Source organism: Nothobranchius furzeri, chromosome 5, assembly GCF_043380555.1.
Source record: "Nothobranchius furzeri strain GRZ-AD chromosome 5, NfurGRZ-RIMD1, whole genome shotgun sequence".
In the NCBI taxonomy this organism is placed as follows: Eukaryota; Metazoa; Chordata; class Actinopteri; order Cyprinodontiformes; family Nothobranchiidae; genus Nothobranchius; species Nothobranchius furzeri.
The window spans coordinates 2,095,452-2,110,431 of NC_091745.1; the positions used below are offsets into that span (position 1 = coordinate 2,095,452).

Sequence of the window (14,980 nt, forward strand, 5' to 3'; positions counted from 1 at the left end):
TCATTATGTTGTAACTGTTTGTATTTTTTGCTGCCTCTTGGCCAGGACACCCTTGTAAAAGAGGTTCTTAACCTCAATGGGTCTCTATCCTGGTTAAATAAAGTTTAAATAAAAAATCTTCTTTGGCGTTAAAGGTTAACTCGTTTGTTGGAATAAAACTGCATAACACATGATCACAGCATCTCTCTGCCTTAGTCTGATGGCTTTGATCTTCCAGCTACATGAGGCAGAAGCTAGTTAGCCCCATAGCTTTGTCACCATCCACAAGAAAGAACTCATCGGTTAACTGAGCCCATCTAAAAAGGCCAGTTAAATAATTCTATGTATTTCTCATTATAATCCAGAAGCAGAAAAGCGGCCGTAAAAATATTAAGGACCAGAAAGCTTGAAGACCGGTTCTGCTCTGTTATGGTTCCAGCCTTAGGCTATGGCCGGTTATGAAATTAAACGAGAAAGGGTGAAGCTACTTATGTCAAACGCTATATGTCTCTGTATAATCTAAGTTGTATGGCCAGAGCAAAAAAAAAAAAACCCAATAATAAACCGATCATGTGACCAAACTGTTTCTGCCTTTAGGCAACATCTCCCCTTAAAGCTGCAATGGCAAATCTGGAAAACATGCCTCTGAACAACGCTCTAAGTATAGCCCGAAATATATTGTAAAGATAAAACGAAATGAAAAAAGTTATATTTGTGGTTCTGTTGCATTTATCTAAAAACCTCCACCAATAAGGCGGTTAGGACCGAAAGCAACCACCGAGCTGCTGCACTTCCCTGGGCCCTCCATTCACTACACACTCGCATATGTAGCAACAGAACACAGCTGGTGTGAGAAGTTCTCAGCTCAGTAATATCAGAGAAGGAGAAACAGCCAGCTGCTACCACTTCAACTTTAGGACCAACTACCAAGAGTCCCAAAAAGAAAATCACTATTCGATGTCACAGACAACAAAAGACATTTGGACGTAGAAAACAGCGACTGGTGCTTAGAGCTCTCTGGTTTCCTCTGGTAATGCGGGTTTCCAGTTCCGTTGGATGTGAAAGCGGTGAAGATACCTGAGGGGCGGGGGGCGTGTTCTGTAGATTCGCTAAAGCAACTTTTTAGGGGCAGCAGTAGATCAGGAGGTTGTCCAGTAATCGGAAGGTTGCAGGTTCGATCCCGGCTCCGGACAGAGAATTCTGCTGTTGTGTCCTTGGGCAAGACACTTAACCCACCTTGCCTGCTGGTGGTGGTCGGAGGGACCGGTGGCGCCTGTGCTCGGGAGCCTCGCCTCTGTCAGCGCGCCCCAGGGCAGCTGTGGCTACATCGTAGCTCATCACCATCCGCGTGTGAATGGATGAATGATGCACTGTAGCGTAAAGCCCTTCTGAGTCTTCTGACTCTGAAAAGCGCTGTACAAGTGCGGGTCATTCATCATTAATATTTAAAGTACAGTTCATGGTGTGTGGTTTGTTGGGATTTTTAGCTGCTCTCCATCGTGACCAGCACCAAATAAAAACATGTTACAGTTTTATTTCAGTTTAAATAAAACTTTCACCTTCAACAATAATTAGAACACTATTTTAGATCAGAGTCTTTGGTTTTATTAGACATTTAAAGCCCAGGCCTTCCATCGACCACGCAGATCCTTCAGTTTCTGTTCCTGGTGGGTGTTGTTAAGTAGACTTCAGTCTGGTTTTTTCTACTATGTCAAGATTTGTGCAGGAGTTAAGAGAGGTTTGGTGGTGTTCTTTCTTCGCCTCTTCTCTCACATTCTGAATCAAATCTCATAAGTATCACCTCTTCACATGGAGTTTTGTTCATCGTACAATATTGAAAAGAAAGTCCTCCTGTGAGCTCAGGCTCTGCACAGTCAAAATGAAGCATGATGGCTCCACACTTCTGGACAAAGATTGAAATCAGCTTTTTAAAATGACGAATGATTGAAACCTAAATCGTCTCCGAAAGCCTTGCTGAAACACCGTGAGACGGACGGACATGAATATTGAGTATATTGATGGATCGTGTCGTACACTAGCCTCTCTAGACTAAAACTTGGTATGAGGAGTTAACATGGACGGAGCAAAGATAGGGGGGCTGGTGTAGAGCATAAAAGAAAAAAGATGTGGAGGCGACAACCACTAAGAAATTGTTTTAGGGACAAAAGCCTGTTGTTTGTATGTTAATCCTGGAGCGCTCCAGTGAGGCTGCCGATAGCAGAGCTGTGGAGATTCTGTTGTGTTTCAATCCACTTTTAACAAACTAGTCACACATGAGGTGCTCTGATGGGAGTCGTGTGCGTTCATGGACTGCTATGACATTACTGTCAACCCTGGACCGAACTGAAGACTGCTCTCAACCCTCTGGAGGCAGGCATTGCAGATGTGCAACGTTAAAACGGTTAAAACCTACCTACCTGGTTACGCCACACACGTATCTCATGAGCATTTTTTAACTCAGAAGTTCCCCTGAAGGACTTATTTGTTCGTCCTTTTATCAAAACTTATTTTGAGCCTGAGAGGGTTAAGTGCTGGGACTCAGTTATGTGTGTTACACTGCAATCACAAATATTTTATATAAAATAAGCTCAATGATCAGCAGCAGCCGTCAGGGACAGGAAAAAGGAGTTTCTCTTAGCAAATCCAAAAATCAACAACCAGACAAACTTAATTCAGCATTTTCAGGGTTCACAGAGAGTAATTTAGGTAAAATCCAGACCGCTCTTTCGACTGGCACTACTCTATCAGCCTGGGCATCTTTATTTAATTGTTTAGTCATCTGGCATTTCCTCAAAGCAGAAGCCTCTGACTCACTGGCAGAAATTAAAAATGGAGCTGCTATGAGAAGAACAGGGACCCGGATCTTACAAGTTCTCTGTTTTTGGCTTATTCTGTTAGGGGAGAAGAAATGTTTAAATGCTCAGTGGTGAAAAAACATCAACTCGATCAAAGTTTTCCACGCCAACATCAAACTTTCAGCATCCTTTAACTTGTTCATTAGGTTTGCAGACAAGCAATCCTGCAAACAGTCTTCTTACTTTATTACAATCTCCCAGAATTAAACAAGTATTTAAATGTTATTGACTCTGATTTGTTCATCTGTATGTTCTACACAAAATAAAACAAATGCTGAAAAAGACAGAAGCAGAGGCGGATAAAGGAGTCATGCTGCAGATGCAAGTAAACACCCTTCAAAAGGAAAAGATCCTTCAGTGAGAACTTTTCATGTCGAAAAATCTGTGCTGGAAAAATTCTTCACTTAAAGCCGTTAAAGAGCTCCAGTACAATGGATTGTATACGCTGTGGAGGAAAGTCCCATAACATAAAATAATACAGAAGCCACTTCATTCAGGAGCAAGGAGACAGGGGATAGGGACGGGGCAACTGGTTACTAAGCCCCCCCCCCCCCCCCCCCCCCACACACACACACACACACCAAGGTCTTTCTCCTGAAGCCGTGCACCCATGTGCCACAGAGATAAGTGTGTGTATGGAGAATGTGATGTTTGCCGGGATTAGCTCTTATGCTGTAAGGAGCAATCCAAGCACCAGCTGGGATGCTGGAAATGAATGAAGTTTCTCCAAGATTTATGGACCATGGCAGATAAACTCTGTGAGATTCAGCTGTAATTAAGTTTCTGTCACCATCAATCACGGTTCCCAATTTCCCTCTAATCAGTCTATTTCATAGCTCCGGATCACTCACCAGGCACTGACATCGACATGTTCAGACTCTGCTTGACCGCTTTTCTGTTACTGACTTCACGTTTGTGGATGAAAGCATGTGTGCATAATAACGCTCAGACTCGAGAAAATATTAGGTAAAAGACAACAAACATGGATGTTAAAATCCAAAAAGATATATTTCCAGTAAAATGTGCTGGGTAGAGAAAAAAACCTAATGAATAAATGAATTTTTTGATATTTCATGAAGTAGTATTAACAAGGGGTGTAAATCAATATCAGATCATTATATTGATACACTCTGAAATTCAGTCACAAAACCATTTGGCTTTGATTTGAATTAGAAAACATGTTTTGACTGTTTTCTCCCGCTCGCCATGACGCAGCGAGCGTCTTCATGTCACATGTTAGATGATGAGCAGGAGCAACAGCATGTCAGCAACATTTCTAAATAAACTATTTTTCTAATTCAAATAGCATTTGATAAAAAGATTTTTTGCATTTTAGATCGATGACCATATAATCCTTGTATCGATGTAGCTCAAACCGAAAAAGTCCCATTTCTATGGGTTTCTGCTCGTTTCAAACCCACATCAGATCCTCCGAGATTCGAATGAGTCATTTTAACCTTTAGTTCTTTTTAAGTTGATTGGTACGTTTGCCACTAATCATCACTTTAGTTATTGATCCACCCTTAGCTTAGTTTTCGGACAGATGGCATCACATAATCACATCACTGTTTAATATGATGCCGAATTCACAGTTGAATCGATGACAGAGCATTCCCTGAGGCGGGAAGGATCTCCAGCTGGTAGGAGCTTTTTCTCTCCCTATTAAACTGATTTTGGTCTGCTTCATACATACAGCTCTGCTCAGCTTTCTTTGTCGTCAGACCAAAGCTGCTCTCTTTCTGTGCAGCTGCTTCCCACCAGCAAACACCTCATGTTTTTCCCAAATCGGTCTCTTCATGATTGTAAAATCCAACTGCTGACGTGTAATCAAAGTTGTGGGCATCTTATTTAAATCAACATGTTTGCAATAAATTTGCACAGATTATATATATATATATATATATATATATATATATATATATATATATATATATATATATATATATATATATATATATATATATATAAAACACATTTTCTTAGAAGGAAACAATTTGTTTCGAAGAATTTGGAGATTTTTTTTGGATGAAAGCAAACCAAACACATGATTTTAAATAATTCATCCTTGAAAAATGTGAAGAGTTTGAATTAAAGACCAGCACAGCTCGAGGAGGATTTAGTACATGCTTGTTCAAATATGAGGGAAAAGTCAAACAATCCCAAAGGACGGACTTTTTTTCAGCAGCGTGTGTGTGTGTGTGTGTGAGCGTGTGCGTGCGTGCGCAGAATTTGGTATTCTTTAAATGATCAAATTTACAGTTCACAACACACACAACTTTAATTGGCAACTGGATGCCTTCTGAATCCTTGCTGTGACTGACACAAGGGAAGTCTAACAGTAATCCACCATGTTTACAACGCTTCAACACATCTGTGTCACCAACATGCACACAGCACTTCCCAGCTGTCTCAGCAGCTTCCAAACCAAACAGATCATTACTAATGCACCCAACTGAGTCCTACAGGAGAGATCTGGTGAAATCTTTAACTGCACTCAGATCTGCTGTTGTATTTCTTCACTTATAGATCAATGCCATATAGAGCATCCCTCTGTGCCTCCCAGATTACAAGAACCAACGGGCAAAACCTCTGTAATCAGGTGGCTGAGGTCATGCTGCACTGGAACATCAGTCCTTGGGCTATAGCCGGTACATAACAGAAGGCCAAGAGGAGTGCAGGCAGAAAGAGCAGATTGGCTCAGGCTTAAGTTGCATGTCCGAGAGGCTTCCGCAGGTCAGGATGAGACAGAAAACACAGAAACAACAATACTCGATGCAGGCCGCATCCCTGCTGATAACCAGGACTGGTATCCCTTTCAAGTTCCCCCAATTATCTGATTTAAAACACCCACTCAAGTCCACAAGCAAGCAAGTGCTTTGGTCCTCATTTCTACCTAGCAACCAGAGATCAGACATGGAAAGGAGGTTCAAATTTTCCCTTTGAGAAAGACAAAATGAACAAATTAAACAGGGGATTTCATCCAGAACGTCAAATCCACTGCCCTGCAAATGGAGAGTGAGCAAAGGGTAATTGCCAGTTAGGGAGAGCACCCACTTAAATTGTCTGTCTTAGTGGATGTTTCACTGTAAACCTCAGGGAATGTGGCATTGAAAGAGAGAGAGAGAGAGAGAGAGAGAGAGAGAGAGAGAGAGAGAGAGAGAGAGAGAGAGAGAGAACGCTTTCCAGCACTCATTCATTTCGCTGCTGAACGACTTTTTGTTCCACATTTTAGTTTGTTATTCAAATTGTTTACGCGAGGAAACAAAATTTGCTCCATTTATTTATCTTGAGCCCACTGATGGCCTTTGGGCTTTTAATGCCTCAGATGTGTACGTAGCCTTGCATTTACAGTTAGCAGCCGTGGTTTCTGCGCGCACCTGTTGCAGCATCCTACATCCCAGCTTCCTACACCTGAAACACCGAGACCACACACAGATGTGACCCGTTACTTTTTCTATTTCAAACTAATGCGATGCTTTGGAGCTTCAGAGATGCGCAGAGTCCATGCGCCGTGCGTAAACGCAACAAACAGCGCCATGATCCTTACCTGTCGTCGCTTTGCCAGTCCCCGAGCAACAGGTCTCGGAACCGGTACCGAGGGGGCAGCGGGAGCACCTCCTTTTCCAGTTCGACCATTGTCCTTAAAACACCGAGACAGAGACAAATCCCGCCGCGACCTGCACCTCCTCCAAACCGAAGAGGTGGTCTACAGACGCTTTCTTTGCCTTCTACTATTCAGAACATAAATTAATAACCAACACGTTGATACGTTTCATGGCGCCGTCTTCTGCTAAGTTCCCCCTAAAGAGAAAATGAACTTATCCCGTTTCTCTGCAGCAGCTGGACTTTCCCTCACGCCGAGGCAACAGGTCGCTCATCCGTCGGTGCGTTTGGGGAGGCTCCACTTTTAGTTTAGTGTAGCAGCTGGAGAGCAACTGGTTGCGTCTCCTACCAGCATCCTCCCTGCCCGCCTGGGCTAAGCTCCGCATGGACGCGCTGACTGCACCGTGAGGGAACAGTGTGCAGGTGCAACACCAGGGACAGAAACAGTCCAGTCACCAGACAACACGCTCAGTTAAAGATGTAAAACAACAAGGAGCGTTTGGTCCGGATGAACATCAGAGTTCCGCCACGCGCGCGACCCCACAAATGCACCCATCACTCAGGAGACGTGCGCACTTCACTTCTAATGGGCTTATCCCGTTATTCTGCACAAGGAGCGTTCTCGTTCTAACTACTGTTAAACCCGTTCTTGTTCAGCTCAAGCAGGAGCGGAGATGAAGTTGTGTTGCAGACAGAATAAGTGGAACAAGACACAAGAACCACTGATTCATGTGCAACGTTTAGATGGTGCATTTTTATTTCATTTAACACGATTCTGCTCGGCTTTCCAGCCGAGCTCTGCTGCGCTCTCATCCATATGCTAAATATAATTAAGACCGTAGCATTAGATGAAGAGGGGAAATCACTTAGAAGGAATGACACAATCCTTTTAGAAATAACACAATAACGTTCACAGATCTCTGGAGGTTTATTACAATCTAATACTATAAAGGTCACCATCTGTCAGCAGGCTGTCCAATGGAAAGGTACAACACTTGTCATTATGCAACAACGCCCACGATTCCTTATGCTGAAGACTTTTTTTCTCCTCCATATTAGTTCATCTGCCACTCAGAACATAAAACAGGATTAATGTGACAGAGCCTCTGGTCATAACACCAAGAGTAATGAAATTCAGATGTGGTGCTTAGCAGGGCTGTTGACTGAAGCTCCCAGACAGCAGATGTTATTCAAATTAACCTTCATTAATTAATATTAATCTTCCACAAGCCAGCTTTAACAAATCAACACTCCTGTCAACTCAAAACATGGCCGGAGCTCACCGAGCTGGAAACGGTAATATCCAGTTAAACCAATAAGAGAGAAGGATCACAGGCATAATGCGACTCTGTTTAAACTGATGCTGAGCTTGGATTGATGTCATTGTGTTCTTAATCCAACCCAAAATGCTCCATCTAATTATAACTGTGTGATTTATTTGCATGGGATCCGTTTTATTAGAAAATGAGACAAAATATGAGAGGGCACATCTATCTCGCCCTCTGGTGGCCATCATCTGCAGCGAGCTGGACTCATTCTGCTCCAGAAGAGGGGCGATGTGCTCAAATTCAGGTTAAAACACCAGAACAGATCGGTTCTGACCAATGCTCAACCTGGTCAGTATCACTGTAATATACTCGGGCTAGAGAAATCTAAATAAATGGAAAATGGTTGACAGCAAAGTAGAAACATTTCAAGTGGGAGCATGGCTCGGTAACCATGGTAACAACAAAAAGTGACAGTATTTTAGAAAATTGCTCATGTGTTTCAAACCTCGTTTAAAGCCAATTTCATCTCACAACATCATAACGTGAACCTCAAAGACAGTTGGAAGAGAGTAAGTAACAAACCTATCAGGTCTCAGCTCCTAAAATATGAAAACAAAGAGTAGAAAACAATCATCCATTAAAAAGGGTGATTTTAAATGTCTCTTTTAGTCTTTGTCAGTTTCCTCCGTGCTTGCTTTCCAAGTTCTAATCCAAAGCCACGTTGACGGAAGCTAAAGCCTCCATGGCCCAGCCGGGGTACTGATCAGGAGAGGGGAACATTCGCTTCATAAACGTCCGTATGAACTCAGGGAACCGGCCGTCCACGATGCTCTGCCTCACAGAGCGCATCAGTGTTAGCTGAAAAGAAAAATGTTCGTTGAACAGAAAAGGGAAAAATAATTTGATCACTATAGCTCCCTGGTGGTCAGTTATCTTCTGCTGTGTGCATTCAGAGTGTATGGGGTCATCGTCAGGTCAGGCTCTTCTGCGCACATCTGCTTTTATACATTAAGGAAGCACATGTTGGTGATACTTTAATAAAGCACTGGGGCTTATTAAATACAGAATAAACATAATAGCATGGATTAGAGCCAACTGACCATCAGCATTCAATTAAAGGTGCAGTGTGTGAAAACCAGTGACATCTGGTGGCCATAAAAGGGAGCACAACAAGCTTAAACCTCATGAAGGAGTGCTTTAAGCGTGCGCGCGCGTGCACACACACGCACACACACACACACACACACACACACGCGCACACACACACACACACACACACACACACACACACACACACAGTAGTGTCTCAAGCTTTCACACAGGAGAAATACAATATTATATTTACATGTTTTATTTAAAGCAATAAGGGTTATAATGTAAGGTAATTAAATTGTAAACAATAGAATGGCAGCATTAGAGTGCTAATTAAAAACATCCCCATTTTTTTAGAATATTATTTGTTTATAAAGCAGGCATATGGCATTTTTCTTAAGTTATGGCCAGTATAAAACATATTCATGAAGTTGTTTGAACAAAATCTCTCCCACATAAAGTGATCTCAGCAGTTTTAGTTCAGACATTTTGGCTTCCAGAATGAGCCGTCACATGGCTCCATCACTCTAGAGCTGCAATGGAACATCTGCTTGATATGGAACGCACATGGCCAGAATAAACGAGATTAGCTCTAAACACCAGTTGCATTCAGCTGTAGGTTCAAACGTCTTCTGCTGTCCGTGATTCAAATGGTAATTTTCACTTTGGGACTCAAAGTTGAAGTGGTAGCAGCCGCCTGTTTCTCCTTCTCTGATATTATTGAGCGGAGTTGGTTTCGGACCGAGCCATGTTATTGGCTATGGTTTTTAGACAAATGCAAGAGAACCACTTTATTACTGTTTGTAATCATCTCCACAATATATTTATAGCAATACTGTGTTAGAAGAGGAATGAAAAATGTTTTAAACTAGCTTGTTTTGCAGATTTGCCATTATAGCTTTAAGAAAACAAGCTGGAGCTGGCCACGCTCCCTCCTCCACTAACTGGCTGCTATAAGCTGAGAAGCTCTCACATCTGGAGGTCGTTCAATGCGAATTTCGGACTTTTAGAAAAAGTCAGTTTTAGGCAGGTGCTTCCTAAAACAAAACACCGACATAAAACGGATGGCTGGGTTTTTCACACTCGGAGTGTTTATAGAGGCAGTAGAGATCCACACGACAGCAAAAATGGATGCCTCAGTAATTTATTTAGACCAAAGTGCATCCTACCAAGCTGCTGATGTTCCAGATAAAAGCTCAGAAAATTCCCTGACAAGTTCCAGCATGTTCATAAAAGAATTTTCTGAAACTGACCTGGTAGGAAATGTTATGAATGGTGACATGATGCATGGCAGCCGTGTCGCTCTTAAACAAGGCGTGAAGGTAAGCTCGACTGTGTCTGAAACAGAAAACAAAAACAAGTCTGTGTCGCACATTTCAAACATCATCTTTCAGCAACACAGGCCATTGTCATGTTTTGGGCTGGTTGGGATTAAACTAAATGCATGCATACATTAGTTAGTTTGAAAAGGTCATTTAAAATCCAGGTTAAAAAGTTAGAATTGTCTTTAACTTACAAGTCTAAATGAAAAGTGTCATAGATTTATTTTAAAAATGGTGCTAAAATAAACTTTCATTAGATTTTGAAATACCTCTTGCAGGTTGGACACTGACAGTCTGGGTCTATAGGCTGGAAGTCCTTGGCATACTGCTTCTGTTTCACCTGGAGAGAGCCCCAAGGCACCAAGGCGGAACCAAACCTCTGAGAGAAACCATCACGGTTAAAAGCAGTTCTTCACACACTGCCTGGTCAAAAAAAATGTCGCACCCCCTAAAAATTGGGTCACACACGCTAATGTTTTGTTGGACCGCCATTAGCTTTGACTCCACACACACTCGCTGTGGCACTGTTTTGATAAGCTTCTGCAATGACATCAGTGTTGCACTGACGTGTCACCAAGACCTTGCTTTGATGATGGTAGAGTCTGACCGCTGTACAAAGCCTCCTCCAGCACATCCCAAAGATTCACAATGGGGTTAAGGTCTGGACTATGATGGGGCAAAATATAATGTGTTGGTAGGACTGGGAAACTTGTGGCCATATTGGCGACAGTCCCACTGAGCAGCCAGGCTTCCCGGTTCCGCTACCTCGCTGCAGCCAGAGCCAGAGACCTGCAGCGACGCTAGCCTCGCTGATCTCCAACTGCAGAGGAGGAGTGGAACATGGGCTTACGGGGCCTGAATCTGAATGTTGAGGTCTGAGGTGGTGCTCGTCACATGTGGAGTTATCTGAAGGTGACCACAGAAACTCTGCAGCTCGGTGAGTTCATGGGTTTGTGTGTGTTGTTAAAGAACTCCTTCAATAAAAAAAATTCCAAACAACAAATATGAAATGTATGAAGAACTTACCGCCGTGCGGGTTGGGAAGACGCAGTCAAACATATCACATCCCAAAGCAACACACACTACTAAATCCACAGCATACCTGCAGTATGGAAAGAAAAGACATGCTTCTGATTAATGTCATTATAGCAAACAAAACCCGTTTGCAAAAGGCATTTTTCTGCAAACATACCCAACACCCATCAAGTAACGAGGCTTTTCTCTTGGCAGGTAGTCAGTGCTCAGTGTGACCATCCGCCAGAAGTCATCCTTCTCTTCTCCTCCACTCAAGCCTCCAATGGCAAAACCAGGAACATCACGCTGAGTCATTTCTGCATTAAAAATATCGACATATCAACACACGCAATACTAAATTATGATCATGAGTTTTTGATCTTGCAAAAGTCCAGTTACACATTTGTGCGTTATCGTTTTGAACAGCACAGCCAAGGCATTAAAGTCTTTAGATTCATCCACTTGTCTTTTTTTCTGCACCAATTATCCTGCAACATGTTGATTTCCAACAGCTGGATTTTAGAGGCAAATGAACATTTATTTAAAGGGACTTTATGGAGTTTTGAATTGTTATGCTCGCGATTGCCCCCTCAGGCCAAAAGTGTAACGGCAGCTTCAATAGTAGGCTCGTGCACGAGGCGCGCATGCTGTACGTGCACACTCCTTAACGAAAATAACAGCTGAGACAGTCCCGTGTGTGTGTGTGTGGGTGGCCCGGAGGAAAGAGGGCAGGAGAACAGGCAGCTAATTAATTAAATAATTTGGTTCTGTATCTTTCTTTTCAGCACAGCCGACAAAGGTTGATGATGGGTCAGTCCTCCTGCATGCTCAGATCATTCCCTTCCCTTGCTTGAAAAATTGTTCCAAGATGAAAGTTGAACCCACATTTTTTTATCTGTGAATTCAATGCCGTTCGACGAGTCTCAAATAAAAATTTGGGTGTCTTACTGTAAAAAAATATACCATTAATGTAAAAAAAAGAAACTCTAAAAAATCTATTTTCTCACCCAGAATCGAACCTGGGTCTCTTGCGCTAGAGTCCGACGTCTAACTAGATGAGCTTAACCGCCACTGACGTCTTCGGTATCTGTAACATTTATATCCTTGATTACAGCTAAAACAACGCTCAAAGAACGGTTCGGAGCGAAAATGGCTATTTTGTTGCTAATTTGCATCACTAGGCGTTAGGAACAGAGACAAAGTCGCTGAGTTGGCACTACCTCTCTCTCTGCTGCTAAAGCTACGGATAGCAAATGCTACGGGCGATGCCTGAGCGTGAACGCGCATGAAGCAGCCTGCTCGACCCGAGCAGCTCTCTTTTTCTGTGATTTTACAGAAAAAACAGGCAATCACAGTAAAAATGCCAGGGCTCATTCTACAGGACCAGGGCGTTGCAGGAGAACGTATGAAGAAGACATTAATTATTTCTATACATGTTTTGGCTGTCAAACTTCCATAATGCCCCTTTAACTGGTTTGACGTCCACACTTCATCTTCTTATGTTACGTGCTTGTCAATGCTGAGACAGAAGAAAAGAGTAAAACCAGAGGAAGGATATAGTTTTTTTCCTCCTATTACCATTCAGGCAGGCCTTGCGCAGCTGTGCATCCAGTCCCCCCTGAATGATGGCAAAAAGGTTCTGTCTATCAGGATGTTTATTGGCTGCTATGCAGCGATCCAGCCAGCGAATGGATCTATGCATGGCTTCCTCGACCCGTGGTCCCTTCACTGTACTGCTGACAACATCATCCAGCTGCATCATGATGTCAGACCCTGAAAGAGGATGAGAAATGTTGCCTTTGAAGAACACATAAAACATATTACTAAATCAACATGATTCACTGTTTGCTCACCCAAACTGTTTTGTATGCTGATGGATTTCTCAGGACTTAACAAGATTTCTTTGCCATCATAGGGGGATTTAAATTTGACCCCTTCCTCTGTGACCTCTGAAAGTTCCACAAGAGACACCATCTGAAACCCTCCACTGTCCTTTAGGAGAGAGAGAGGGTATCCTTTACACTTTGACTGTCTATTACTCTGAGAATACAGCACCACGTAACTTCTGGTTTTCAGGAAATCTGTATTATTATACTTACAGTTAAGAGATTTCTCTTCCAGTTCATGAACCCATGTAAACCGTTAGCTCTCTCTATCAAATCAGGTCCCTTTAGAAAGTGGAAGCAACATAGCTATTAAGTGATCTGGCCATGTTTTAAACCCTACTGAATACGTCACAAGTTACCCACCGGCCTCATCCCAAGGTGGTATGTGTTTCCGAGACAAATTTGACATCCAAGGCTCTCCAGCTGGTCAGCAGTGATGCCCTTCAGTGTTCCCTGAGTGCCGACGGGCATAAAAACCGGCGTGCTGACTGTCCAGTGTGGCAGTGCTAAATCACAAGCTCTTGCTTTAGTCACTGGACACTCAGCAACAATTCTCAAAGCAAGAGGCGAAGCTGCAGTTACAGCTTTCTTCAAAGACATGAGGCTTTCTGATGTGTTTCTATCTACTCCACGTACCGTGGCGGCGGCCATGTTTCAATGGGCAGCAACTGACAGTCTGATCGACCAATTGGAATCGTAACGCAGCGTGACAAACACGCCTTTCACATTGTTATCCAATCAGAATATAATTTAGTGACGTGACAACAGAATTAGCAAATAAGCGACTTAGATTCTGACAGAGACAGAAGAGGCGGGTCTACAATTACCGGTTTCGATCGGATGTCGTCTCACCGGACCGGATGGCGTTTGTGTTGAGGAAGTTTTGTTTTGCGAGTTTTTCGTTCGTTTCGACTCGCTGGGGTTTTAGTTAACTTAGGAATACGACACTATGTTGCTCTGAACTGGCAGTGATTTATAGGAGCTCAGGATTTCAAAGTCGAATTAAATATTTGAGCTGCTTGAATCGGCTGAACTCAACACTTACGAGCAACCAGAGAGCACATCGCTGCTAAGCTAACATTAGCCTCCGGTTTTCGTTTAACTGAAGGGCTCTCCGAGCTAAACGAAGCCATGGGGAACCGGGGCATGGAAGAACTGATTCCCCTGATCAACAAGCTTCAAGATGCTTTCAGCTCAATTGGGCAGAGTTGCAATTTAGATCTTCCACAAATTGCCGTAGTCGGAGGACAGAGCGCTGGAAAAAGCTCTGTATTGGAAAACTTTGTTGGCAGGTAAGGGATAAAAATTCACAAGATTAGTTATTGGTTGTTTTACAATTTATGTGAAGTCATAAGTAGTATTTGAACACGTTATGAATACTTAAATATGATATTTGTCATAAAACTAAGTTCTAACGTCAAGTGCTTGAACCGTACGTGTCATTTACGCACTTTTCGTAAGTCATCTTGCACAGTAAAAAGGGGAATAATTATAAGAACTTTACTTTTCCACACCTACAGATTGGATTGAATTGGTAATATTTTGCAATTGGTCCAGGTATTTGTATTCTTTTCAGTTTACAAATACAATAGACACTCAAACTACCGGAAAACAACATTCGCATTTCCTGTTTTGTTTGTTTTCATAGCTGACTGCTGGAGTTCAACCTTATCCTATTGTTGATCGTTTTTGAATATTTTTTCCTTTGAGGTTTGGAAGTGTCAGCTTTATGGATAAATACAGGCGTTCATTAGATGTTGGTTTCTTTATTCTCAGAGGGTTTATGCGTGTTTTAATTTATTATTATAGTGTGACTTTCAACATTGAGCGCAGAAAGTTACGCCATCACAGTGAACTTGTTTTGTCACACATCTGCAACAGACACTACTTCCTATACTGTGTTCCCCATTCGGGCCAGTTTTGGTTAAAGCTTAGAGTTTAGGGAAATGGATTGTATTTGT

At 42.5% G+C, this 14,980-nt stretch overlaps 3 protein-coding genes across 10 annotated transcripts in view; 1 reads left to right on the top strand and 2 right to left on the bottom strand.

Moving 5' to 3' along the window:
* Positions 1 to 7,041, bottom strand: part of kcnt2b (potassium sodium-activated channel subfamily T member 2b) — a 60,430-nt gene extending 53,389 nt beyond the window's left edge. For both annotated transcript variants that reach the window (XM_054741275.2, XM_015948432.3), the window contains exon 1: positions 6,382 to 7,041. In XM_054741275.2, the coding sequence (XP_054597250.1) occupies positions 6,382 to 6,470 (89 nt within the window). In that variant the 5' untranslated portion in view covers positions 6,471 to 7,041. The remainder of the gene's footprint in view (positions 1 to 6,381) is intronic.
* A 130-nt stretch (positions 7,042 to 7,171) lies between these two features.
* Positions 7,172 to 13,688, bottom strand: qtrt1 (queuine tRNA-ribosyltransferase 1). Of its 2 annotated transcripts, none has more exons than XM_015948436.3 (9): positions 13,383 to 13,688; positions 13,233 to 13,301; positions 12,987 to 13,125; positions 12,712 to 12,906; positions 11,312 to 11,450; positions 11,146 to 11,221; positions 10,389 to 10,498; positions 10,051 to 10,135; positions 7,172 to 8,563 (listed from the first exon to the last, which is right to left on the bottom strand). In XM_015948436.3, the coding sequence occupies exons 1-9, from the start codon at positions 13,668 to 13,670 to the stop codon at positions 8,411 to 8,413; spliced, it is 1,254 nt and encodes a 417-aa protein (XP_015803922.1). In that variant the 5' UTR covers positions 13,671 to 13,688; the 3' UTR covers positions 7,172 to 8,410. The 2 variants fall into 2 exon arrangements, with proteins under 2 accessions (XP_015803922.1, XP_070407435.1); XM_070551334.1 differs by lacking the exon at positions 7,172 to 8,563 and adding an exon at positions 8,580 to 8,700.
* Positions 13,689 to 14,146: 458 nt separating this feature from the next.
* dnm2a (dynamin 2a) overlaps positions 14,147 to 14,980 on the top strand; it is a 37,592-nt gene continuing 36,758 nt past the window's right edge. For all 6 annotated transcript variants that reach the window (XM_070551333.1, XM_054741279.2, XM_054741280.2 and 3 more), the window contains exon 1: positions 14,147 to 14,311. In XM_070551333.1, coding sequence (XP_070407434.1) covers positions 14,151 to 14,311 — 161 coding nt within the window. In that variant the 5' untranslated portion in view covers positions 14,147 to 14,150. The remainder of the gene's footprint in view (positions 14,312 to 14,980) is intronic.

Bases quoted from the DNA above. Each gene is read 5' to 3' on its own strand.
- qtrt1 (XM_015948436.3), bottom strand. From the start codon at position 13,670: ATGGCCGCCGCCACGGTACGTGGAGTAGATAGAAACACATCAGAAAGC. The intron at 11,222-11,311 runs GTATGTTTGCAG...TCCATACTGCAG, and splicing joins CGTTACTTGATGGGTGTTGG to GTATGCTGTGGATTTAGTAG. The intron at 10,136-10,388 runs GTATTTCAAAAT...TTTCTGTTTCAG, and splicing joins CAGTGTCCAACCTGCAAGAG to ACACAGTCGAGCTTACCTTC.